Here is a 27,229-nt window from a genome sequence, read left to right as displayed (position 1 = left end):
CACATTTTTCTTATTTATTGGACCTTGAATAGTCCGGGAGTTTTGCTTCAAACAGGTGACGTAAGTGGTGGATGTGAGCACCGTGTTTCCCAAGCCACATGTCGGGCCCCGTGGTCTGACAAACAGGAGTGGACTTAAGGGACAACAGGTCAGAATTTTGCAACCGAGTGTCTGGGAAGTGGTGATGGATGAATGATGAGAACAGCAGTGACTCTTGCCCTGGCCTCTGGTGGGGAAGCCCCGACTGGCTGCTACTCAGCAGGCCTCCTGACTCACTCAGTTAGTTTTGGAAGACTCCTGCTTTGTCAAATCCAGGCCTGAACGTTGGAGCCTGGCAGACGCACTCCCTCTCTCCCCTCCTGGTCCATCCAGCTCCTGGGCCTGGCTGTCATTTCCCTCTTCCAGGGCTCAGCAGGTGGCTAAGTCAAGCTGCCAGCCTCCCTCACCTCCCCAGCTGTCTGCTGGGCCCTGACAGTAGGCTTTGCGTTTCTCAATCTCCCTCCCGTAGGCACTGACACACACAGTGGGCGCTCAGTAAATATTACTCAATGAGCAGCAGGCTGCTGGTTCTAATTTTGTTCCCTGCTTCTGAGTCCCCATTAGTTTTTTTTTTTAATGTTTTCTCATCCTGCCCCTCCCAGCGACGGGGTTTTCTGGGCAAATTAAATGGGCCACCACCCCTAGGTAACACCACCCTCCACCCTCCTCCCTCCACCTTCCTCCCTCCTCCCTCCTCCCCGCCCCCAGCAGACCTTCTGCACTGTTTGCAGAAATCTCCCACCCTGGGTGGCCTTTGGTTGAGCCAAAGCTTGAGGCTAAGGTTCTGAGAGTGGGAACTGGGAGAAGAGAAGACATCCTTTTAGGGTGTGAAGAGAGCAGAAGCCCAGAGGGGGCAGAAGAATGGGCCCATTGAGACCTGGGTCTCTTGGGCGAGGGGGTGGGCTGGCTTTCAAGCTGCAGTGTTTGTACTGTACTTTGGAGGGGGTTTCAGCTTTCCTCAGAAGAGAGTGGTTTCTTGGACTTGGTTCCTTTGGTGGGTGGAGAGGGCTGCAGACTGGGTAGTTGTTCTCAAAATTCTTTGGAACTCCAGGAAGCCAGTAGGCGGTATTTACCTGAGGACCAGGCTATGAGGCTACTGGTTTTTCACTGGGTCTGTTAGTACTTACACGGATGACTGTATCATTATTAGTTTGAGCATGAATACTGGAAGTATACTAATTTAGAGAACACTGAGCAGTTTTTGTAGTCAGATGTACTGATTATTACTTTTACAGGTTGTAGGTTTTGTGCCATACTTAGGAAGTTCTCCCTAACTCCTTGACTGTAAAAATAACCACCCATGTTTTCATGTATTGCCCTACCCCCCACCTCCCATTGGGACACAGCAATGAGTTGAAGTAAGAAAAAATAAAAATGAATACTCCAAATCCCACCACTCAAATAGTCCTCACTACTATTAGGTGAATACTATTCTGGATAATTTTCAAGCGTACTCACAGATAAATGCATATGGAGAAATAAATAAGCTTACGTAGAAGTATTTAAAAATTTCCCTGAATGTAACCGAAGAAAAGAAACTAGTAAAATTAAAGGAATTATTAAGCTTTAAAGAAATGTATTTTTCACCAAGAGATTATTTCATAAAAGAGGTTTAAAAAAAATCCTTGTGAGTCATATCTATAATTGCTTGCCCGTTTTAGATAGTATTTACTTTGCTATGAGATGAGGACATTAGCATTTTCACATTTTTGTCTTCTCATCTTTTGATTGCACTGATTATTAGTAGTAAATTGTCCATTTTTATCACACTTAGATTCTGTCCTGTAACCATAATCCCCAGGGTTTTATATATTTCTTTTTCAAAGGGTTTTAATGTTTACCATTAGTTCTTTTACCATGGTTTCTGCATTCCTGAGACCTTTATTTTTATTTCTCTATTAATTAGCTGCATTTCATTCTCCTGTTTTTTCATTCTAGGAAGGAGACTGTAGCCTCTGACTTCTTTCATGTTTGAGAATTTCCGCCTGTTGTCCTTACTAGATTTGTGTGACATCTCAGCTGGGAACAATGTCTCCGGCTCTTCTCTCTCTCTCTCTCTCTCTCTCTCTCTCTCAAGCACTGTTGGAATTTCTTCTGGTACTGAATTTACTCTGGGGAAGATGAGGGCAGCCTGAATTTTCTGCCACTTAAGATAAGTTTTAATATGTTTCACAGTTTTTGTAATAAAGTATTCTGGAGGAAAAAAGTTCCTTTGCGATGCCTGAAAACATCTTTCAAGTTCAGCATTCAGTCTTCAGGTTCTGTTGCTCCTTTCGTTTCAGGGAAATCTTGTGTCCTTTATCTTTGAACATACCTCATAGTCCAGTCTTGTTCTCTAGTTTAGGAACGCCAGTTATCCTGTGTTTGGTGTCTTTGTCTTCTCATTACATTTTTTTTTTTAAGTTTATTTTTTTAGTAATCTCTACAACCAACCTGGGGCTTGAACTCACGACCCTGAGACCAAGAGTGGCAGGCTGCACCCACTGAGCCAGCCAGGCATCCCTCATTACGGGTTTGTTTGTTTTAAGATTTTATTTATTTATTTTGATAGGGAGAGCACGAGCAGCGGGAGGGGCAGAGGGAGAGGGAGAAGCAGGCTCCCTACTGAGCAGGGGGCCTGACGGGAGGCTCTCCTGTGCTCTCCTGTGCGGCCTGGAGGCTAGATCCCAGGACTGAGATCACGACCTGAGCTGAAGGCAGATGGTTAACTGACTGAGCCGCCCAGGCGTCCCCCTCATTGCATGTTCTAATCTGTCTTTTCCATCTGCACTCACTGTGGTTATCTCAGACCCTCCTTTGTCATTATTTCTATTTTAAATTACGGGCAGAAATTTGTTCTCTGTTCATTATAATTTATTTATTGGTTCTTTAGTGATGTTGTTTTGTTCCTTTTTTAGGAAGCCTACATCCCTTTGACCTCATTTTGTTTTGTAATTTCATCTTTGGGCTCTGGTTTTATTGCATTAATGTCCTAATTACGTTATTCTGCAGTTAGGTGAAGCGGTTGGGAAGACTTGCGTCTCTGGAATTATGTTTTACTTCGGGTTGACATCTCTGTCTTCTGCATGGTTTGCCGGCTGTTCTCACCGTCTTCACGCGAGTGCTGTTGGGCGCTGTCGGCTCTAAGATAAGACCTGTTTTCTGGAGCCCGCACCAGTGTGAGTGCGGGGCCGGGCTGGAAGAGATGGCTCTGTCCCAGGTTCTGGGTGTGGGTAGCAGCCCCTGTGGGGGGCTCAGCCCACAGATCTAGGAGGTGTGTCCCACTTCTGTTGGAGGGGGAGGAATACTCACTGGAAGTGAATCATTTCCCCAGTTCAGTCTGTGGCCGTGGAGCCCCAGTTTCCCTCAGAGGACAGTCACTCATTGTTCTTGTTCCAGTGTCACCTGTTTGTTTGCCCAGCAGCTTTGCCCACTACTCCTTAATTGAGAGGAAAAAGAATTGGTGGCTGTGTACCTCTGCAGATTTGGGGGAGGTCAGTGAGAATTCTGGCTCCGCCCTCCTCTCCTCACTCTGGCTGTGAGGGCTGGGCCTGGCCTAGGAGATGAGCCATGGAGGGTGCCTCCTGCATTTCTTAATCTGCCTCTGGTTTTGAAGTTACTATATTACAGTATGCCCCTCTCCTTGTTTGCTTGCTGGTGGTACCTTTTTTTTGGCTAATGTTTTACTCAAATGTTAATGATTAAGGGAAGGGAAATTGTGAATACCATTTCAGTTCTCCATCTAAACTCAGAAATCTTTATTTCGTATAATGTTTCAACATACTTTATCTTTCTTAATACTCAGAAAACTCTGCAGGTTTCTTTTCCTCTTTCTGAATTAAGGAAACAGACATAATGAGGTCAGTGCGTTGCGTGGAGTCGCTGCAATTTGGCCGTCTCACACCAGGTCTGGTGGTCCTTCTGCTGCCAAAGCCAGCACTTCCTTTGGTACTTGGACCCAGGGTTCTTGATTCCTCGAGACCTTCCCCCCTCTCCCCTCCTCCTGGCTTTGTCTTTGTCTTGCAAGTTTCAGGGTTTTGTAGTGGAGGCCAGGAATGTTGCCCCCTTGACTTCCCTGGAGCCATCCGCTTTTGTTTACCCCTCAGTTGTTAAGCCTTAGTGGGGAGTGTCCCCTGGGGAGACCGTCCTATTGGGCTGACCGGGTCCCAGTGTTAGAATGGGCGGGGATGGAGACTGGAGCAAGACCAGTCTGTTGGAAGGTGTTCTACAGAAGTGAACTCTTGACCAGGAAAGAACCCCCAGAGGGATGGGGAATTGCCTTGTGGTTAGTTGGGGCAATGGTGCTCACAGCCCTGGAGCCCTAGATGTCTTGAGGTCACAGGTACCTCAGAGAGCCCCTGCTGTCTGTCCCCAAGAGGAACATAAGAGAACTGGACACCTCTTTTGACATCCTTTGGATTTTAGGTGGGGAAGAAGACAGTTGAAAGGAAAGCTTAAGGTGGTTCACTGAGGCCTGCCAGTAGTGAGGCCAACGGCTCTGGGAGTCATCATGCTGATCACGGTGGCCTCTCCAACCCCCACCCCCGCTCCACACTCCTCTTCCACCTCTCCAGCCCCACGGTCATTCTTGCTTGCTTGCTTTGGTAGGGACAGTCAGCCTTTTCTCAATTTTAAGTAAAGTGCTTTGTAAAAACCCAGTTGAGACTTCCCTTGCCCTGACTGCTATCCTTCAACTTGCAGCTGACTAATGGCTCAGCTTGAGTTCTAGCTTTATATCAAATTCATTGTACTCCCATATAACCCATCCTTTGAGGGGGCACAGAATAGGCCCAGGTAGGTGTGCTTACAAACATCTTTCATCCGTTTCCTGTGGCTTACCAGTGGGCTTGGAAGTAGTTGTCTCTGAAGCATTGGGTCTTGCCTGTTTCATCCCTCAGCTCAGAGGGGCCTGAGAGTGAGCATGGTCGGCCACCTGGCCAGCTGGTGGTCAGGGAGGGGAGTGGATGTTTGGAGGCCTGGCCGCTACCACACCCATTGGGTCCAGAGGTCCAGCATCTGGATTGAGTAAGCATCGGGAAGAGTTGCTGCTTCGTCACCATGGAGAGAAGTCTGTGTTTGCCCCTCTCTGATAGGCGAGGTGGGCATAGAAAACTGGCAGTGTGGTAGACAGAGCAGTGACACCATGTCCCCGGCCCAGACGTGCCATTTGTAGGATGAGATACTTCTGAACCAAGTGAAGGGATGGCAGGCAGGTGAGATTCTGATTTAGGAGCCCCCAAGATGCTACGGAGACCTGAAGTTTCACAGAGGGTCTGAAAGCAAGCGTCTCTCACTGACTTTCTCTTGGGTTTTTTACTTCCCCCTAGGAGGGCTGGGTCTGGCGCCTTGGAGGCAGACCTAAAGGCACTAAAATAATTTACTTATTTGAACCCAGGCCAAGTGAACAAAGGAGTGGAGAGACTCCAACTTCTCTTGAGTGGGAGAGCCTGGTCCTCTGAGCCAAGAGCACATTCGAACCTTTGTCTCTTTCCAGCTTGTTTTCATGTCCTGCCCTGCGTGCTTCTCTTACTACTTCTGGAAGGTGTCCTTGAGGGCAGCTGGCTTGGCTCCCTGGAAGGACTGCTGGGGCCCGCCCATTTCCCCAGCCGTAATAGTTGGGGCTTCATCCTGCTGCCGGACCCATACCTTGAGGACCCCTGCTCAGCTTCGCCGTCCAGCTGCATCGAGAGCTGTATGTGTTTTCTTCCTCTCCTTTCTTTCCTCCAAAGAATCTCTTGTAAACTTTTTTTTTTTTTTTGTAAACTTTTATAAAGCTTTTTTTCCCTAAGAATAACTGGTAGCTAAAGAAAAAAGAAATCTCCCTTGGAGCAGAAAGCTCCCCTTTTGTGTCTGCCAAAAGGCCAGGGTTACTTGGATTTGAAGTGTCTTCAGCAGCTCTAAGATCCCTGGACCAGGACTTCTTCCTGCCCTGCAGTAGTTTTTAGGTGCTCTGGGGGGTGGGTCATGTCCTGACTGTTGGGTCAGGCAGTGGGTTTCCCCTCCCTGAATCTACTCTCGCACTTGAGGAGGCTGGACCAGCCACACGGAGGGGCCACGGGGCCCCTGGGTTGGCAAAGACCACATGCTTTGTAAATGCTGACTTTGACACGAATGCCCATCCAGGTAAAGCCGCAAAAGGTCTGTGGGGTGTCTCACACTTGGAGTGATTTTGGGTTTGTTCTGAATGTTTTGAGGTTGCTGCAGATAAATTTGAGAAATATAGCTGAAGTGGGAACCGTTGTTTGTTTTATTAAGAAGGCACCCTGTAACACAGCCTGGCCTCTAAGGTGTACCTGGGGGGTGCCCTGCACAGGTCTTCAGTGCATGTTATGCCTGGATTTGGGGTGCTTGTTGGGGCTGATAGAAATTGGGAAGAGCTGAGTCGCTTAGCTGGCTTAGGCGGTAGTGCGTGCAATTCTTGATCATGGGTTGTGTGGTTGAGCCCCACGTTGGGTGTAGAGATTACTTTTTTAAAAAAAAATCTTCAAAAAGAAAACAAAAACAACACCTGGGAAGACCTGCCTAGAGACCTGCAGGGTTTTGCAGACCTCCTTGGGGAGCCAGGGTCTGTATTTTATGTCACCATACAGAAGGGAAGTGGTTCAGAGTGTGCTGACTTTCCTTTCATTCAGACCTGGCTTCAGTTCATGAAGAATTTAATTTCTAGCTTCACTACTTGACTTGTTGGCTATGGATCACGCTTCCTAATTTCCGAAGTGGGGTTTCCTCATCTCTTAGGTGAGGGTAAGCATTCCAGCTTCTCTTCAAGGAATCCATGACTGTCAGGTGCTTCGCAGGGTTGGCACTGGTGATGCCAGCTGCTGTCCTCCTCATCTCTCTGCCCTCCTTGGCTGAATCCACACAGCCTTCCTCTCCTTCACTCTGACAGTACAACACATGGCTCAGACCGGTGACAGGGTGGTCAGATAGAGGACTATTTTCTTGGTACAATGGATTTTAGCCACTTGGGCCTAAGATCCCTCCTGCTCACTATATTAACTTCTGGTTCTCAGTGTAGATTTGAGAGTTGCAGTCTCAAAGTAACGCTTTACAAACCGCCATTTGTGCTGATGGCTAATCCACCCTTTGTGTGACTCAAAGTACATTCCATTGAAGACTTGAGATTTTCTGTCCCCAGATTCTATGCATGGCCCATGTGTGGAAGCTAAAGCCTGGAATGTCCCTTGGTATATTTGTCGTGGGGGACTTATGTGATGTGTGTGCTATAGGCCTACAGCAAGTTAGCCACGGGGTATTCCTGATAGTTCCAGTAGCAGCTCAGTATCTGGGCTGGGAGGGAGTCAAAGTGGAGGAACCCTGCTGATTATAATCCCATTATAACATTTGGTTGAGTGCTTTCTATAGGTCAGGCACTTGGTGACTTACGGTAGCTCATGTCATTAAATTTGCAGAGTAATCCAGTGAGGTGTATACCCGTTTTATAGATGGGAATACCGAGGTAGAGAGCCTAAGTAACTTGCCTAAGGTCACTTATCTGGCCAGCAGTGACACAGAAATTCAAGCCAAGGGGCGCCTGGGTGGCTCAGTCGTTAAGCGTCTGCCTTCGGCTTAGGGTGTGATCCGGGGGACCTGGGCTCCCCGCTTAGCAGGAGGCCTGCTTCTTCTCTCCCACTCCCCCTGCTTGTGTTCCCTCTCTCGCTGGCTCTCTCTCTCTCTCTCTGTCAAATAAATAAATAAAATCTTTAAAAAAAAAAAAAGAAAGAAAGAAAGAAAGAAAAAGAAATTCAAGCCTGGTCTTTCTCACACTAAAGGCCAGGGTAAGCTGCATCACTATTCCTCTTTTTTTTTTTTTAAGATTTTTTTTTTTTTTTTTGAATAATCTCCACCCAACTTGGGGCTCGATCTCACAGCCCCGAGATCCAGAGTTGTGGGCTCCACCAGCTGAGTCAGCTGGGCGCCCCTGCATCACTACTGTGAGTGACTCTAGAATGTGGACCCTGGTTAAATATCTTGCTCAAGGTTGCACTGCTTGTAAGTGGCAGAACCAGGATGCAAACAAGCCTGCTGGTAAGCACTCTGTTCTAACTCCTCTGCCTTAGCAAAGGCCCAGAGGTGGAGTGACCCCCTGTGGGGCGGGCCGGAGCCCTGGGAAACGCCTGCAGTGATTGGGTTCCTGGGTCTAGTTGAAATAGGCTCATTCCCGCCCTCCCCCACCCAGCCTGGTGTTTATTTCCCTAATTAAATTATAACTATACTGAGGGAAATGATTAACGAAAGAAAATCATCATCAGCCCTGCTATCTCTGAGACCTGTATTTCCCTGTTCCTTCTCACTTCCTAACTTTGTTACATAATCATTCTGCTTTCCTTAACATTAAACTCCATTTTTATAGCTGCATACTAGTCAATGAAATTGATATAATTTGCCTGACCATAACTTTCTGCCTTTAGCCTTTTTTATTTTGGGGTTGCTTCTGTTCGTACAAATTCTAAAAGTAGATGTAATAGTTCAAAGGACTGAAACGCTTTTATTATCACAACTTTTCAAGAGTCTGGTTATATCTAGCCACCAGCATTATCTTACCCTGTTGTCACGCCTCACTAACATTTGGTTTTGTATTTTTTTTTAATCTGTTTTGCTGTTTTAATAAGCAATATAGCACCATCCATCTTTTAAGTTTGTATTCCTTTTTTTAATTGAAGTATAGTTGACATGGTTTATAGTAGTTTCAGGTGTAGAACACAGAGATTCGACATTTATATGCGTTACACACTCACCACGATAAGTGCATTCACCACCTGTGGCCACACCAACTTATTACAGTGGTGTTGACTGTGTTTCCTGTGTTGCGCTTTTCATCCCTGTGTCTTATTTTTTTTTTTAAAGGTTTTATTTATTTATTTGACAGAGAAAAGACAGCCAGTGAGAGAGGGAACACAAGCAGGGGGAGTGGGAGAGGAAGAAGCAGGCTCCCAGTGGAGGAGCCCAATGCGGGGCTCGATCCCAGAACGCTGGGATCACGCCCTGAGCCGAAGGCAGCCGCTTAACGACTGAGCCACCCAGGCGCCCCCCTGTGTCTTATTTTATAGCGGGAAGTCTGCACCTCTCAATCCCCTTGACCCATTTTGCCCATCCCCTGACCCCTTTAAGTGTATTCTTAACAAACCAGAGAGTCCCAAGTATTTTTTCATTTTTGTTCTCTAATTTAGGTAGTATAGAAATAAACCTTTGTCATGTTTGATGGTGTACTTTTTCCCAGTCTATCTTTTCCCATCTTTTAGTTGTAGTTTTGTTTTTGTTTTTGGTGTGTGTTTTTTGTTTTTTATTTATTTTTTTTTTTTTTTGAAGATCTTATTTATTCATTTGAGAAAGAGAGAGCACAAGCAGGGGGAGAGGGAGAGGGAGGGGGAGAAGCAGACTCCCCACTGAGCTGGGAGCCTGGCCTGGGGCTCAATCCCAGGACCTGGAGATCATGACCCAAGCTAAAGGCAGACGCTCAACCATCTGAGCCACCCAGGCGCCCCTTTGTTTGTTTCTTAAAGATTTGATTTATTTATTTCAGAGAGAGAAAGTGTGCACATGCAAGGGAGCACAAGCATGAGCAGGGGGAGGGGCTGAGGGAGACTCAGCTGAGCAGGGAGCCAGGCCTCCATCCCCCGACCCTGGGATCATGACCTGAGCCGAAGGCAGACGCTTAACAGCTTAACTGACTGAGCCAGCCAGTCACCCCTGTTTTTGTTTGTTTTTAAGGCAACTTTTTATTCTGGAGCATTTCCAACATACAGAAGTATAATAGTATAGTTGTGCCTGGCTGGGTCAGTCGGCGGAGCATGGGACTCTCGATCTCAGAGTTGTTAAGTTCAAGCCCCACGTTGTGTGTAGAGCTTACTTTAAAAAGAATGGACTAGTATAATAAATTCCCATTCACCCATCAAGCATTTTCATGAGTTCCTAACTCATGCCTGGTCTTGTCTGTCTATGGTCCCAATGCAAATACCCCCTCCTTTGTTATTTTGAAGCAAATTCCAGATGAGATATCGTTTAATCTGTGATTATTTCAGTGTCACTAAAAGATAGAGACTCTTTAACCATAATCACAGTTGTTTTACTTTTTAATTTTTAAATTTAGTCAAATCTGTTGAATTTGTCCTTTCATTATTTTTTTATTCCATGCTTTGAAAAGAAGGGTTTTTCTCAAAAGCTTGGCAGAGGCGTTAGAGAAGGGTGAAGAGTCAGAGGGGAGAGGAGGCTGTCTGGAGCGAGGCTGCCAGGTCCCGTGCATCTGGTGGGGAAGCTGGAGGAGAGGGTGGGTTTCTGGAGCCTCTCACTCACCTGCTTTTCCTTCTTGCAGGCATATTTGATACCATGACGCTGCTCCACCTAGCCTTCCCTAACTGCTTCCTGTTGACCTGGGTCAGCTTATGGAGTGCTGTTCCTGAAGCTCACGCCGTGTCCACGGGGACGTCAGGCATCAGCGCGGCCTTTTTCCTGCAGGACCTCCTGCATCGCTACGGGGAGGGTGACAGCCTCACCCTGCAGCAGCTGAAGGCCCTGCTCAACCACCTGGATGTGGGCGTGGGCCGGGACAATGTCACCCAGCCCGTGCATGGACAGAGGAACCTCTCGACGGTAAGGCTCTCAGCTCTGCTGAGCACTGTCTGCCCTCTGAGGGGTCACAGTCTAGTCAGGCATGGGGAGCCCAAGCAACTTGGGGCAGGCGAGCCGTGATGGCAGAGTAGAGGGGCCAAGTCTTCTTCCCCTGTTGTCTGGGTCCCCAGCAGCGCCTCCTGTCCTCCCACATGGCTGTTTTGAAGCCCTGACTGGAGAGAGCAGTCAGCGGGGATTTTCAGCCCTCCACGGGCTTCTTCCCAGCTGCTCTGGGATCACCTGCGGGCAAGCCAGAGCTCCCAGGACAGCTGGCATGTCTCACAGGGTTTACAGGTTATAAAGCCCTTTGCCTGCAGTCACAGGCGAGCCTCACTCCCTCCAGGTGTAGGCGGAAAGTCTATTTAGAAGGAAATGCCAAGGGTCCCACAGTGAGTTCCTGGACAGTGCAGGACTAAGACTGACTAAGTCCTTTGGCTTCTGGTTCTTTGTTCTTCCATGTCATCTTGGCTAATCATAGTTTGAGGCTATTTGTGGCAGCCAAGTGTAAGTCAGCCAGCAATGTCTTTATATATCTGCTTTGTTCCCTGTGCTGAGTGCTGCGAGAAATAGAGAAAAATGAGTCATGGTGAAGAGTTTGCTGTCAAGATGGAGAGCTTACCCAACTGAGGACACAGTTATCTGATAATAAAGTGGAGTGTTAGGGGCACCTGGGTGGCTCAGTCGGTTGAGCATCCAACTCTTGCTTTCTGCTTAGGTCATGATCTTGGGGTTGTGGGAGGGGCCATGGGCTTGAGCCCTGCTTTGGGCTCCATGCTTGGTGGGGAGTCTATTGAGATTCTCCTCCTCTCTGCCCCCCTCCCCGCTCACTCACTCTCTCGTTCTCTCTCTCTAAAATGAATAAATCTTTTTTAAAAAATGAAGTGTTACATGCTGTGGGTTGGACAGTCTTCATAGGGTTCAGAGACGAGGGAGGAGTGAGGTGTCTGCTTGAGTAAGCAAGGAAGGTTTGTGGGATAGGTGTCCAGGGACTTCATCTTGAAGGATGTAAAGGTCATGTGGCCAAGGGACCGGGCAGCCTGGATGCAGAGCCACAGGTGTGCGGTAATGTCGGAGTTGGGGAGAAGGCTGCCCTCACAGGCTCATGCAGAGTGACCCCAGAGGGCCTCCTGGCACAGCGGCAGTATCTCGGGGTCGCTGGAGTCCAGCTCTCTGCTTTGTAGGCCCAGAAACTCTCACTTGTCAGCACACCCGAAGGGCTGTTAGAGACTGACCCATGTTAAACCAACCCAGATAAAGACTGATGTGTAAGTGTCTGAAGTATAATTAGAAGTAAAACTGCGGTGTTTCATAAGAACGGTATGTGAGAACCACTGACCTAACGCCTCCCACGAGGACTGAGCGTTCACGTCCTCTACCGGCCCTTACATGCTCCACGGTAGACTGAATCTTTAGATTTTCCTTCCTTCCTCGCCTAATCTCTGTCAACGCACTCTTCAGCCTGGGGTCAATACTGCATACATGGTCATGGGGACTGATGTTCCTCTTTGGGTGCCAGAGCTCAGTAGCTCTGGAGAAGTATCTGGAATATGCATGTAATATACTGACTCCTCAGGCTGTTGTGATGTGCAGGTAGATTTGGTATCTGCATGAAGCTGTATCTTCAGGTATGCAAATAGAGTCGTGTTTTCCAAAACCACACCCTGGTCACAGAGACTGGAATTCAGTTGTTCGCAGACCTTCTGGGCAGCCAGGTACTAATGGGTGTGTGTAAGGTGTGTGACTGCACTGGGTGACTGATCGCTGAGATTATTTATCAGTTTTCCAGGTTTAGCGACCACCTTGCTCTGATCCCTAGAGATGAGTCTACAGACCCACCAGAATTTGGACAGGTTCCATCTTTGTTTTCTCCTCTTGAAAGCCTGAGTCGGTTACTGCAAGGGTTGAGATGTGATTTTGGGTTCTGAGAGGCTTCCTTCCTCTCCCCCTTTGTCTCAGTGCTTTAGTTCTGGAGACCTCTTTGCTGCCCACAACTTGAGCAACCAGTCACGGATTGGAAGGATTGAGCTCCAGGAGTTCTGCCCTACCATCCTCCAGCAGCTGGATTCCCGAGCCTGCTCCTCTGAGAACCAGGAGAACGAGGAGGATGAGCAGACGGAAGAGGGAAAGCCAAGCGCCATCGAAGGTGAGCAGGGACAGGGACGCTGGGGCCAGTGCTGTTCGGAAGATATAACCAGTGAGCAGCTCATCAACACCGGGGGAGTGGATTAGAGGGGTGACGACGCTGGTGTTTTCCGACTACACGACTGCTCTGGTGTATTGTGGGACTGGGTGGCGTGGCTGGTGAGCTCAGTGCTGGGCTTTTGGACCAGCCCGTGGATGTGTTTGGGGTGGTTTTCTTTTGGCCTCTTTTTCATTTTTGTTCTCATTTATCTGCAAGGGACTAATGCCTCGGTGTTTCAGTTTGGCTGCCCTTGGCTCCCTTCCTCCTTTCCCCCGCCCTGCCCAGTACCTGTGCCCCAGCCACCAGGGACTGCCCATGGCTGAGTGTCCGTGACTCCCGCGGGCCTGCAGTGCCCTTCTGAAAAACCGCTGCCCACCCCTTGGTACCTAGCATGTGCGGCCTGCGTGATGCTCGTTGTTTCCTGTTGTCATCACTCCCCCCTGGTTTTTAAACTTTCCTGTTGTTTTCACCTGCCTCTCTGTTGAAAAGGTAAGCTTCTTTTGGTAGCAACTTCACTGTGTTGTTTGTAGGCTTCCCCACAGCACCCAGCCAGAGATGGACTCCAGTCGGTACTGCCGGGTTGGTGTTCTCTGCCCTGATCGTAGCTGAAGTCCGAACGGGCCACCCCAGGCAGCAAGAACACCCCACCCTCAGTAATGGAGGCCCTCGTCTGTTCTTGTTCCTCCACAGTGTGGGGCTTTGGCTTCCTCAGTGTCTCACTGATTAACCTGGCCTCTCTCCTGGGAGTCCTCGTCCTGCCGTGCACGGAGAAAGCCTTTTTCAGCCGTGTGCTCACATACTTCATCGCCCTGTCCATTGGAACGCTGCTCTCTAACGCGCTCTTCCAGCTCATCCCAGAGGTGCAGTAGAACAGAACTCGTGCGTCCTCTTTCCCCGGCGGCTGGCCGCTGCGCCGCCCCCACCCATGTCCCGAGGCACCTGACAGCTGCCACCTGGAAAATTCACTTCTCCCTCATAGCAGGGGGCACAAATATGACTTCTAACTCTGGATCTCAAGGGTCTTCTCTTGCTCCTGGGGCACCCAGGTTGGCCTGTGGCCTCTTCAGGTGATGTCAGATGCAAGGCTCTCCCCATTTGCCCTCCCTGTCGCAGATCTCTTAGCCTCCCTTCCCCAGTCCCTGCCTCCCCAGAGCCCAGCTTGCAGGGCTCAGGAGCAGCGCTGCAGCTGATGGTTGCTGTCCAAGCCCTGGTACTCCATCCCCGCCCTGTTAGAAGCAGAGGCCCTGGCAGTACTCAGGTGTGGCCACCAGAGATCACCCATCTGGAAGGAGGTGGAAGGAAAAGAGGCTACCAACTGATTGATAGAATTAGGCTCAAAAGCAAGAGATCCTTTTTTTTTCAAGTAGGCCATAATTCGTAGCATAGAGAGCCAAACAGAACAAAAACTAACAAAAACAAACAAAACTAAAATTCCAAGACAAAGGAAGGGCACCTACCTTGCATCTTGACTTTTTCCTGGGATAGGACTGACTGCCTGGTGCCCTTACTTGACTGTTTTGAAATATTTGTTAATTTTGCTTTTTGATTGTGACCACTGAGGAGCTAAAAAAATAAGACCCAAGTTGATGGTCGTCCCACTTTGTCAGCTCACACAGGGCTGTGCCCATGCAGTAGGGGTGACTTGTGTGTGGACCTCCTTTGGGAACGGAGGCGGCTGCCTTTCATAAAAAGAGCCCGTGTCAGTGGCTGTCCAGCCTTTCCCAGTCGAAAGACTCTTACCGAGAAGAGATGTCGATGAGGTGCCCAGGCCTTGCCTGTTCCTTCTAAATGAGAAACGAAATCTGGTTTAAGAGGAACCATCTCAATGTTATCTCAAAATCCCACATGAATCTAACAAGCACTTCTCACGGAGGCCTCATCTTGGGCTTTTTTTTTCTTCAGCTCCAGAAATTGAGTTTATTAATTCTTTAAAGATTCGAAATAAAATGCCGTATTGCCTGTTGAATGGAAACATAATAATTGTACGTTCTCCGCCCCTGTGACTCACAGGGGCGTGCCTTGTCCTGGCTCCATTTCATCCTACCTGGAGTGTGGGACCCTGGGAAATGACAGAGGAAATATTTTTTTGTGACAAGGTGACCTTGGAACTCTGTCCTCTATGCTGGAGCACTCTCAGAGCAAATGGAAACAAACTTGGGAGAAAAAAAAACAAAACAAAAAACCCTGAGAAGTTAAGAAACTGAATTTGATGGGCCTTGAGTTTGGCTGTTCTCCCTCCCGCTGCCCTGCACATCTGACTGTGTTGAATCTTGCACCAACCAGGCCGAGTCCAGGTGGTACTGTGTGTGTCTATACAGTGTGGTCTGGATGGGAAAAGCAAACACGGCAGCACAATGAGCTTTCTCTGTCCCCTTGATCTTGTTTCCTATTACAGGCGGAGCCCTTGAGTCTAAAGTCTGCCGTGGGCAGCCTGTGGATAGGCATGAGCACACCTCTGCTGTGTGACGAGGTGCGCCCCGCCCTGTAGCCACACCAGCTGGCAGGTGCGCTGCCAGGTGTCCCTCGGGCCACCAAAGGCAACAACTGGGGCAGGAGCCATGGGGTTCCAAGGCCACCTTGAATTCCTCCTCATTTCTTCTGAACTGATTGAAGGAAATTTCATCAGACTTGAATCACTAACAAATTTTCTGTTTCTCTCTCCCTCCCTACTTGTCTCTCTGATTTTTCTTTTTTGTTTCCTTTTTAATATCCACCCAAACCTCCCTCGTTGCCTCCCCGTCCTTCCCACCCCATGTTTCCCCTAAATGGTGGTTGCTGTGAAATGGGGCACTTGCCCTTCTCCCTGTCCTGGGTGGGGCTGGCTCTCCCCCAACGGCAGTGTGGGGATATGGTCTCCTCTGTGTGACCGTCATCTCCCTCTGCTCCCTCATGGGGGCCAGCGTGGTGCCCTTCATGAAGAAGACTTTTTACAAGAGGCTGCTGCTCTACTTCATAGCTCTGGCGATTGGAACCCTCTACTCCAACGCCCTCTTCCAGCTCATCCCCGAGGTATGACAAGCCAGGGCTTTCTCACACAGGAGCATGCCAGTCTCTGGGGGTGGGACTGCAGGGCACAGCGGGAGAACCCTCCACTTCGACACAAGGCATACATAGGAAGGAGGTTCTTTTCTTTTGGAAAATAAAGCTGAGATTGAGTCATGAGTGAGGAGAGGCCACATAGCATAGGTTTGGGAACTGGGTTGGGATCCCAGCTCCACCTTCGACAAGTTTCAGTGACCTTGGGCAAATCACTGAACCTCTCTGTGCTTCTGTTTCCTCCTGTAAAATGGGGGAGATGATGGTGTTGTGAGGGCTGCGTGAGTTGATACTTGTAAAGCCCTGGGTGCCCAGTACACGCTCTCTAACTGCTGGGTGAAAGGATGGAGTGTAGTTAGAACACTTGATGGCTCCCAATTTGGAGCTTGCGGCACACACAGCAAAAACAACAGAATCCATAGGTCTCAATGAAAAGATCTGTTCTCTGCAGTAGGTTGTCTTGGGGCAAAGTAATCTAAATAAGACAGCCTGGTTCCACATACGCGGACGGCACCTTTGTCCCATTGCCTAGGTTAACGACAAAATCTCCATAGAACGGGAGTAGCTTAGTGTTTGTCAAGTCTGGCACGCAGCCTTGGAGAAGCTTCATCTGAATTGGTTTAATCCCTGCAGTGGTCCCACTCATGACAGTAAGCAGGAGGCGTCTCCTTGTAGGTGGTCTGACAGGCCTGGGCATAGCCAGAGTTGAAGCACAAAGATGATGCTTACGTTTTCTAAGATGTAGTTTGGTGTCTTCTTAGTGGATTCATAGATCAACTGATGTCCAGAGAACAAGTAATGTTTTACCCATTTAACAGAAAACAAGAGCACATATGCCGGGTTTCATAACGCCTAGCGCCATGCTTTTGTACTCTGCCATCCTTTGTGGCTTTTTGTGGAGAACTGTTAGTTGACGGTTTCACTCCACTCTTCTTAAGATGATTTGTCTCTCCTGGAAAGACGGCCTGTATGTGTCATTTCTACTCTAGAACTTGACCTTTACATCTCTGAGGAAACTATACAAGCAAGTAGAGATGCAATTTGCCCGTTTAAAACAGAAAGAAAAAACACTCTCCTTTCAAGTAGCCCAGAGTTCCTGGTACTTAGGACCACTTTCATCTTTGCCCTGTTCATGAGAAGGCTGATTTATTCAAGAGGCTTGTTTCCTGTCAGAAGATGGAGCAGGTCACCGGCCAGTTTCCCAAGGCCTCACCACAAGTCAGGAGCAGGAGTGTGGAATTCTCCTGATTCCTGCTCCAGTCCTCTTCCCAGTAGATTCTTTTTTTCCCCCCAGGATCAGTGAAGTTTCCAGAAATAGCCCAAAACAAACCCCCACCCCCAAATTGACATGTGCAGTAGCACAGTCTGCTTTCTTGGCTTTGTGGTCACCGGGAGGTCTGTGGTCAGGAAGATGCCGCAATTCTTACTTTTTAACTGGGGAATGGATTTCCCATTTTAGAAAGTGTAATTATACCATCTCTCTTTGTGTTTATAGGCAGATCAGCCAGGGACATCAGATAACGATGAAAATAAACATAAGCGTCTTCTTAAGTATGGAGTTTGTGGGCAGATTCTGCCCTTGGAGCAAAGCACCAGGAAAAATGAAGACAGAGTCTTTACTAAAAGTAGAAAACCATATCCAAGGCTGTTCTTCCTGAGAGTAAAATTCTAAAGAGGATTTATCTTTTGCATCAGAAAATAAGCTAGAGAGAACCTTACAGGCCTGATGATGCGGCATGAGGGCAAGTCAGGGGTTCAGTTTTGCTGGAAAGGGAAGGAAGTGGTAGGTGGCAGAGCTTATCCCAGTGAGTACGTCTCTTTCCTTTCCTAGAATCAAGGAAGTGGTTAAGAGATGAGGGGACCCGTAAAGATTTTTTTTTAATTTTCTTAAACTCATTTTGTTTTCCTGGGTCCACAGGCTTTTGGCTTCAACCCTCTGGAAGATTATTATGTCTCCAAGTCTGCAGTGGTGTTTGGGGGCTTTTATCTTTTCTTTTTCACAGAGAAGATCTTGAAGATGCTTCTTAAGCAGAAAAATGAGGTGAGGCCTAATTGTTGGGAAAGGCGGTGCTTCTAGGGAAAGCATCCATCCTAGAAACCTTTGTGTGTCTCGGTAGTGGGGTTATCTGAGCACCGGTGCAGTGAACTTACCTGCTGTTCCCACTTCCCACCCACCACCCCCGCTGTGGACAGATTTCAGGAGTAGATCTCCCATGTCACCTCACGAGGACGTTAGCAAAGGGTGAGGACAGACCAGAAACCAGATCCGGCCTGTGTGCCTTTTGCTAGGCAGCAATTTCTCCTCTTGTTTCATTAGAGATCAGTTCTTTAATATACCTTTTGTACCTGTAAGAGGTGAGGGAGGGGCTCGATACATAGAGTCATTGGGTAGGAAGTACCACCACAAAGAAGCTGGATGCCCACTGCAGTAGAGCTCCGAAAAGGTGTCTTTGGTGCCTGGCATGCAGTTATCCTCTAAACAGCTGCTGAATGGACTCAGATTAGCCATTGCAAAGGAGCAGCTCCAAGCCTTCCGGGCAGGGCCGCCTCGCTGGAAGGAGTGTTGGCCCTGAGGTCATCACTGCTTTGATTTCTGTCCTTCACCAAGCCCTTCCATTCACCTTGGTTCAGCTTTCTACAACAGCTTTCCCTAGTTTTCTGTGTGTATTGCCTGTTTGTGTTTTCTCTGATGGTGGGAATGAGGAGGTCTTCCCAGTGCTGGGAGCACCCTCCCCGAGTGAGTGCTCAGGAAGCTTGGTGGTTCGGGTGAGTGTCATGCTGATCCCTCCTGGTGGTCCCTCCAGCATCATCATGGACATAGCCATTATGCCTCTGAGACGCTTCCTTCCAAGAAGGACCAGGAGGAGGGGGTGACTGAGAAGCTGCAGAATGGGGATCTGGACCACATGATTCCTCAGCACTGCAGCAGCGAGCTGGATGGGAAGGCCCCTGTGATGGATGAGAAGGTCATCGTGGGCTCACTCTCCGTCCAGGTCAGTGGGCCATCTGCTGTTGGGTGGGAGCCTTTAACTGGTAGGGGCCTTGATGGCTCAGGTCTACCTTGAAGGTCCATCCTCCACTCTTTGACTTGGGGGCCATGGCGGTGAACTCTCTTGTAGGACCTGCAGGCTTCCCAGAGTGCCTGTTACTGGCTGAAAGGCGTCCGCTACTCTCATATCGGCACTCTGGCCTGGATGATTACCCTGAGTGACGGCCTCCACAATTTCATCGATGGCTTGGCTATCGGTGCCTCCTTCACCGTGTCTGTTTTCCAAGGCATCAGTACCTCAGTGGCCATTCTCTGTGAGGAGTTCCCACATGAGCTGGGTAAGTGTGCTGGCACTGCGCCATCCCCGGTCCACCTACGCTGCCTTGGTTGTTGGCACAACCCCTTCCTACGCCTGGCCCCCTCCCCCCCCAGACTTCAGAATGTTATTGTGATTAACACATTCTGTGTGCTCTGTGAAATCTAACCACTAATTCTTAACAGTTGAATTAATAATTAAAATTGATCATTGAAAATGATGGAGATTTTTTAAGATTTTATTTATTTATTTTAGAAAGAGAGTGCTGGGGGTGGGGGAGCAGAGAGAGAGGGAGAGGGAGATAAGCAGAGCTCAACACGGGGCTGGATCCCAGGACCCCGAGATCATGACCTGAGCCAAAATCAGGAGTTGGTCGCTTAACCAACTGAGCCATCTAAGCACCCCGGGAATGATGGAGATTTTCATAGGGGTGTTTCCCTGTAGCCCCATATCCTGTGGCTCAGTTTCCTCACCTCTAAAATGGGGTTAATAATAATGCTTCGTAGCTTTTTCATGAGAATTAAAGGAACAAAAACTGAAAAGGACTTGCTATGTGCCATACAGTATTCTAAGTGTTCAGTATAGGTTCTCTCTCTCTCCCTTTTTTTTTTTAAGGTTATCTCTTACATCCTATTAATCTTCCAAAAGTTGAGATGTCTGTTAGAGGTCAGGTGGGTGGAAGAAGTAGACGAACCAGGAGTTAGGAGGTCCTTAGTTTTATCAGAGCAAGAGTGTGAAAGGCCCAGACTGCCGAGGCCGAGAGACTCAAGGTCAAGTCCTGGCTTTGCCTATTTACTGGCTTGTGACTTTGGGCAAATTATTTAACTTCTCTCAGTCTCACTTCTGTTTCCTGAAAATACCATTCAGTGTAGTTGTGAGGAAAGAAGCTCCTTCTATTTCATCATCCATCAAAAGAGCAGTGAGGCTATTGCTAGTGGCTTATCTGCGTTGAAAATCTTGTGCGTTATTTTCAGCCTCAGGCTGGAAATTCAGGGCTAGTTTTGTACATGAGACAGCTCCTAGACGTAAAGAGGAAGGGAGCCTTAGACTTGTCATTGTGATCTCAGGTCTGAGGCTGTCCCGATTGTTCACCCAGAGGTTGTGCGTAGTGGAAGCAGTTTGTCCTTGCGATGTTTTCTGTCTGTGACTCGCGTAACTCTTCCACGCCCTTCCCTCTTGTTGTCCCGCCTTAGGAGACTTTGTCATCCTGCTCAACGCCGGGATGAGTATCCAGCAGGCTCTCTTCTTCAACTTCCTTTCTGCCTGCTGCTGTTACGTGGGCCTGGCCTTTGGCATCCTGGCTGGCAGCCACTTCTCTGCCAACTGGATCTTTGCACTGGCTGGAGGAATGTTCTTGTATATTGCTCTGGCTGATATGGTAAGTCTCCCACAGTTCATGCCATGTAGGCAAAGTGGGACTGGGTTATTCATTGAACGGGAGGAACTGAGAGGACATGAGTTAGTTTGTTTTTAATAACAGCTTTATTGAGGAATCACATACCACACAATTCATGTATTTAAGTGTATAGTTCAGTGCTTTTTTAAAAGATTGCTCTTTTTTTTTTTTTTTTTTCATTTGAGACAGAGCAAGAGAGAGAGCATGAGTAGGGGAGAGAGGCAGAGGGAGAAGGAAAAGCAGACTCCCCGCTATGCCGGGAGCCCCACTCAGGGCTCAAACCCAGGACCTGGAGATCATGACCTGAACCAAAGGCAGACACTTAACCATCTGAGCCACTGAGGCATCCCCCAGTTCAGTGCTTTTTAAGAGGACATTAGATTTTAAAGGACAAAAAACTTACCAGCATGTGTTATTAAAGAAAAGGATTAACCTCAGCTCTCCAAAGTCCTCCCTTAAATACTTCAGTATTACAGGATAGATGCGTATAAAGAGAAGGAAGGAGGGAAAGGAAACGAACGTTGAATATACAATTTTATGTTTAGATCTCCTTTTTTACTTAATATATCCTAGACATTTTTCATGTTGCATACTCTTTAGAAGCATCCTTTTCAATGGCAGTATGATTTGGTGAGAGGATGTAGCTTATCCAGAACTCGAATTGCTGGCTCAAAAAGGATGCATTGAGGTTTGAGGCTTGTAACAGGTGTTGCTGTTCTCGGCGGCATCTGGCAGCGCTCGTGGTCTCATACCTGCTAACGTTTCGTGTAACCCTTCTACGTAGCTTCAAGTTGGCTAATGAAACACCCGATTGGTTACATCTTTTGAAGAACAGGGTGATTTCTTTTCTTGTTTGTTGGCATGACATGTTCTCTGGCATGTTCACAGGAATGATCTCCCGTATCCTTTGGAAATAATACTTTTGATGCAATGGTGAGAGTGCTGACCACCATGACCCCTCCTCACTCCCTGGAAACATTTTAGATTCTCTCCTCCTGTGGGGGAGTGCTCCCAGGGTGAGGGTAGTCTTCTGCTTGCATTACTCGAATTCGGAGCTGTGCTCATGGTCATCCACCTTGCTGGCCCGCAGCTGGGCTTGAGTCACAGCGATGTCTTAGCTCCAGGCTCTGGCTCCTACATAGTGGCTCATTTCCCAAAGACAGGGCAGCGGCGTTTTGGTAACAACAACAAAAAAATCTTCTGAAGTGTTTTTCAAGTCCACAAAAAAACAGTTGATTTTTATCAGAGCAGTTATTTTTAGCTAGCATCTACACCTATCCAGGGCTCCGTGCACGGATAAATACTTGTTTACCTCTCTTAGTTGAAAAGTACCCGTAGCCACCTTGGACCACAGCTGGTAAGGCTATTGCTGCTGATTGTCATTGTGAACGAGTTCTGTCTAATATACATATATGTTAATTATATTGTCTCTCTAGAACGATTATAGCATAATGATCTATACCATTACGTTGTAACCCTATATTATACGGTGATTATTGTGTTCAAGTTCTAATCTAAATGTGCTTAGGACAACTATCATATGATTTCTCTCATCTATGGAACATAAGAACTAGGAAGATCGGTAGGGGAAGAAAGGGATAAAGAAAGGGGGGTAATCAGAAGGGGGAGTGAAGCATGAGAGACTATGGACTCTGAGAAACAAACTGAGGGCCTTAGAGGGGAGGGGGGTGGGGGAATGGGATAGGCTGGTGATGGGTAGTAAGGAGGGCACGTATTGCATGGTGCACTGGGTGTTATACACAACTAATGAATCATCGAGCCTTACATCGGAAACCGGGGATGTACTGTATGGCGACTAACATAATGTAATAAAAAAACATTTAAAAAATAAATTAATTAATTAAAAAAAATAAAATAAATGTGCTTAGGGCTAGGTGTTATAATGATGATTCAGTGTGACCCGTCTCTCTCACTGAAGTGTCCTACACTGCCCAGGTTGAAAAAGGAACTGCAGCTGTCTGGTTTTTCTCCTCTTTCTCAGTTCCCTGAGATGAATGAGGTGTGCCAAGAGGATGAAAGGAACGGCAGTGTCTTGATCCCCTTTGTCATCCAGAACCTGGGCCTCTTGACTGGCTTCACCATCATGCTGGTCCTCACTATGTATTCAGGACAGATCCAGATTGGGTAGGGCCCTGCCAGGAGCCGGCGGGATTGGAAGTTGGCCCTCCGCCGCCTGGTCCCTGGCCCGAGGACTCGACACCCACGACGCACCTCCGAAGAGGCGGTTGTATTAAAAACTGTGACATGGACTGTACTGCATTCAGATGTCAGCTGTTTTTACACACGCTCTGTCCTAGGAATAAGCTGTCCTGGCAACCAGGCTCTAGGTAGTGCCTCCCTCCCGTCCCCCTTCTTTCTCAGAGTAACCCTGCAACTGCAATGCGGCTTCCTTAGCGGGCAAGCCTCACTTCTTCTCTGGCTACCCTGGCCTCTTTCTCTTTAAACCAGCACCGAGAGATTTTGCGTCCTTGCCCTACAATGCAAAAATACTGCCGGTGCCATGACTTGGCTAGCAGTATCAGGAGGTGAGTCTGTTGTTTCAGGACCCATGAATCTAAATGTGTGTCCTGGACCTCAGGATGACCCATTTTGAAATAAATTCACCTATTTTTCCAGAGAAAAAGTACAGGAAACAAGAATCCCTCCTATTTTTTCAAAGTCTGTCCAGTTGCCTGTTTTCTCAAAGAGAACTGAAAGTTGGAACACATCTGTAGGGCAGGAGAGGCGGTGAGGATCACCCTGGGGGGGCGGGGGGTAGAAGTGCTGGATGATGATGTGGCTGCAGCTGGTGTGTGGTGGCCTCACGTGTGAGCCGGCGGTCCCCGCCGGTGGACTGCTCACTCTACACGGTCAGTTGCCTGGACCACCTCCCCTTCTTTCACATTCACACTGACAGAACGGAAGGCGGAGAATGGAGACCTGCAAGAAATCAGTCGGTTTTGCTGTGATTTCCACCTCCCCTTCCTCCCCTCTCCCATCTCCCGAGAGACTTTTTATCTGCGTCCCTAGAAGCACATTTACAGTCTCGTATCAGAGGGGAGACTGCACAAATCCCCCCCCCCCCCCCCGGCCAGCACTTCTGCCGCAAAGTGGCGCACTTCCTCGCAGAGTTCGGTGCGGTTCAGGCCCTTCTTAGGCACAGGTGGTCGGAAACGGACTCAGTGCAGGTGCAGTGTAGGAATTAATTGCATAAACAAAAGTACGAGTGATGGAAGTCTGAGATGGAAGATGGGCACTGCAGTGCTTGCTGAACAGGGGCTTCCTGATGAGACGCTGAGTGGGTTTTAGGTTCCCCTTCCTCCCTCACCCCAAGTGAGAAAGGGCGAATCCTGTACTGAATTGACCATTAGTTGCTCTGACCCACTTCAGAGGCTGGGTTGATAGACTTGGCTGTGAGACCGTAGGCCAGCCCCAGGCACTGTGGAGCCCTCTCCTCAGAACGCTGGCTTCAGGGGAGCTCATCTCCAGGTTCACTAGGTGAATTGATTTATTATTATCATATTGATAATGTGAGATTCTTTAGCCACTTTGGGGAGCCAGTCTCTCCAGAAGCCTTTCTTCGTGGTGCCCACAGTTGCAGCCCAGGGGCTATGTTCACTAGCTGATTTGTGTGCGTGACCGACGAGTGCTGGTCATGGCCAACACCTGTGAGTTTTTCTGTTCTCACACAGGAAGACTTTCCACTGTACAGTAATTAAAAGCCATGTCTATTTTGTGTTTTGGGTTTTTTTTTTTCTTCTTGGGAAATGGCCCTCAAACCAGGAATAGTCTTGAAAAGAGTATGAGCAGGAAAACTGCTGGCGATGCTTCATAAGTTTTTCTCCTTCTCTTGCCTGTTGACTTGGATGGATTTGAGAATGGGCTGAGAAGAAGGAAAACTTGAGTTCTCAAGATTCTAGAGTAAATATCAGGACTGACTCCTGATAGGATTATGGTCCAATTTTACCAAAGAACCAATTCCTTGAATGTTGGAATCTAACTTTTTATATTATCATTATTTTTATTGTCGTTACTGTTTTAAAACAGTTCTTTGTCTTTTCTGTTTTATTTTTCTCAGTGTCTGACATTGCTTTCGGGAGCTAGTAGCAAATAACACTCGAACCTTGAGACTTTACCGAGACTTCTCTTTCCCTGATTCACATGGCTATGTGAAATTTATAATTTTAGCATTCCCTGTAGACCTGCCATTCCTTCCAATACCATTCTTAGAGTAGAATACTAAGTTAGAGTTAGTGGGTCCTAGCTTTAGGAGAAGAGCTTGAAAATGTAATTGTTATCAAATTAAAGTATGGAGTACTAGGGTGCTGTCCCTTTTCATGCACACCTGTATTGACTTAAGAACTTTCCTTTCATAGACAGCTGCCTCAAAGGGAAATTCTCTTTAAACCGTAATTGGTCCACAGGCCAGTCCCGGCTGGAACTTGGTTGGGGTGGAGGCACGCGAGTAGTACAACTGAGTGTCTGTTGCCACTGGCGGCAGATTGGCCTCATGCATTGAACATGTGGCGATTCCCTTTTGGCTTTTCAGTATTGGATTTGCTGTTTTAAGCACTGGTACATATTAGAAGTCTGAGGCGTAGCAAGTTTTGAGAACTTGCTCACCCCTGGCATTAGCGTCTTCCACATCTTTCCCCAGGCGACCAGCTCCTAACCTTAACGAGGAAAGCATAGGTCACGTGCAAGAGCAGTGACCCAGGAGCGGGGGTTCCGCTGCTTTTTACTCTTGCCCTGGTGGGCAGGTTGCCTTCTGTCCTTGCCCCCAGAGGCGGTTAGTATCTTTTGTGTCTAGTGTGGGGCTTTCCCTCGTTGGTCCTTCACCCTGGGTTTAAAAGAGAAGGCATCTCTGTTTGGGTATCCTAGGACCTGTCTTTAGTAAGTCCTCTTCCAAAGAGATGGTAGTATTCTGGAAGTCTGCTTAAAAACAAAAAGCTGTTTGAGTTTTGCAAAAGAGAGAGGTTAGATTTTGTTGTTCATCTTTCCTTTTACAGTTCTGCAGTTCCATCACAGTATTTTTTTTAAATAACTCAGGTGTTATGAGGATCAGTTAGAAAAGAAAATAACTTATGTGGACGGTAAATGTTTTATTTGTAAGATTCTATAAATAAAGCTATATTCTGTATTGCTGAATCCCAAGTGTGATCTTTTACAGGAATGCGGGTGTAATGGAGCCTGGGGAACACAAGGTGGCGATAGTGTCACACTGACGTCTAAAGTTGTTTTCCTGCTGTCGGAGAGGGGATTTTAGGCGGAGCCTTCCATATCATAACCTGCTCACTTTAAAATGACGTAGGGGCACCTGGCTGGCTCAGTTGTTGGAGCATGCGACTCTTCATCTCAGGGTTGTGGGTTTGAGCCCCACGTTGGGGGTAGAGATTACTTAAAAATAAATCTTTTTTAAAAAATGAAAAGAAAATGATTTACACACACACACACACACAGTCGGTGATGTTGCACACTGCAAGAACCTATCACGCTGTTCTCCCTGAATGAAACTCGTGGAGTATGCTCCGTTCCTTTGAACCACATCTCCTGTATGTCTTACAGGGGGAAATCCTGTCAGGAGACCTAAAGTTTTAAACCTGTTCTTAGTTCGATTTAGTCCCAGGGCCAGGGGTCAGTTGCTTTTCTTCCACAACAAAAATGAGCAGTAAGGGAAAGGAATTGATGTGATCTTATCACTACTCTAGCGATTCCCAAATGCTTTTCCGCTCAGTCCTTCCGTTATTTAGAACTCAAGAAGAGTATGTCAAGTAGCTCATACCGGTCTTCTAAAGTGCGTTAACTAGCTGCTGTGTGGGGCTACCATCCGCCGGAGTTCCCAGAACGACTGTCAGCCGGTTCTCTGGCGCGTGCCGCCCGTGAAGAGCCTCCCCGGGCTGGCGTCGGCACCTCCCTGCCCGACCGTCAGGTCCCGGACTTTAGCAGTAATCTGCCTTCATACGCTGAGTTCCTCCTGGATGGAGGCCATATCTGGCTTCTTGCTGGGATTTCAGCACCTGCCGCCCAGGAGGAATGAATGAAGAAAAGCAAATGAAATGCCTCAAAGGTCTGCGAAAACAATCCTTTGCCACTAGCAACTGTTTGAGTGGGGTTTTTCTGTCTTTGGTGTTGGTTTTGCTTATGGCTGGCTACCTGGCTCTCCTTTACTTAAGATTTCATTGTTTAAAGTAATCTCTGCCCAATGTGGGGCTCAAACTCACGACTGCTGAGCCAACCGGGTGCCCCTGGTCCTCCTTCATTTGGAAGCAAGTTTGAGAGTTGAATTTGTGGCGCATGTAGAACAGAGCTAAGCAAAGTAAACAAGTCCTTCAGGAGGTTAAGACTAAGATCTTAGCCCATTCTTTGTAATGCTCGTAACCAGGTGGGCCACTTAGGACGTTTTGGTGGAAGGTGAATGCCCTTCTCCTATCACCTTGCTTCAAAAAGCAGACTTATCATTCAATGATGCTGAGATCTGATTTGAGCAAAACCCCTTTCAAGAAATAATAAAGACATGGACAACGGGCTTTTGATTTGTGGGAAAATAACATGTTCAGTTTTTTTTTTCTTTTAAGATTTTATTTGTAAGTAATCTCTACACCCACCATGGGGTCAAACCCACGACCCCAAGATCAAGAGTCACATGCTCCACCAACTGAGTCAGCAAGGCGTCCCATCCTAATG

General features: G+C 47.8%; 1 protein-coding gene across 9 annotated transcripts in view; it reads left to right on the top strand.

The window, feature by feature from the left end:
• SLC39A14 (solute carrier family 39 member 14) overlaps positions 1-25,685 on the top strand; it is a 45,513-nt gene extending 19,828 nt beyond the window's left edge. The window contains exons 2-12 of one of the 9 annotated variants that reach the window (XM_057310220.1): positions 2,443-2,551; positions 3,031-3,197; positions 5,513-5,710; positions 10,331-10,608; positions 12,583-12,769; positions 13,499-13,668; positions 17,763-17,885; positions 18,649-18,837; positions 18,964-19,171; positions 20,343-20,527; positions 22,548-25,685. In XM_057310220.1, the coding sequence (XP_057166203.1) occupies positions 10,345-10,608; positions 12,583-12,769; positions 13,499-13,668; positions 17,763-17,885; positions 18,649-18,837; positions 18,964-19,171; positions 20,343-20,527; positions 22,548-22,694 (1,473 nt within the window). In that variant the 5' untranslated portion in view covers positions 2,443-2,551; positions 3,031-3,197; positions 5,513-5,710; positions 10,331-10,344 and the 3' untranslated portion in view covers positions 22,695-25,685. Of the gene's footprint in view, positions 1-2,442; positions 2,552-3,030; positions 3,198-5,512; positions 5,711-10,330; positions 10,609-12,582; positions 12,770-13,498; positions 13,669-15,647; positions 15,818-17,762; positions 17,886-18,648; positions 18,838-18,963; positions 19,172-20,342; positions 20,528-22,547 lie in introns of all 9 variants that reach the window. The other 8 variants (XM_048212173.2, XM_048212171.2, XM_057310221.1 and 5 more) reach the window with 8 other exon arrangements.
• Positions 25,686-27,229: the final 1,544 nt, after the last annotated feature.

The sequence above is a fragment of the Ursus arctos genome, unplaced genomic scaffold, assembly GCF_023065955.2.
Source record: "Ursus arctos isolate Adak ecotype North America unplaced genomic scaffold, UrsArc2.0 scaffold_11, whole genome shotgun sequence".
Lineage (NCBI taxonomy): Eukaryota > Metazoa > Chordata > Mammalia > Carnivora > Ursidae > Ursus > Ursus arctos.
Note: the sequence above shows the minus strand (reverse complement) of the source record. Positions and strands in the feature narration are given on the sequence as shown.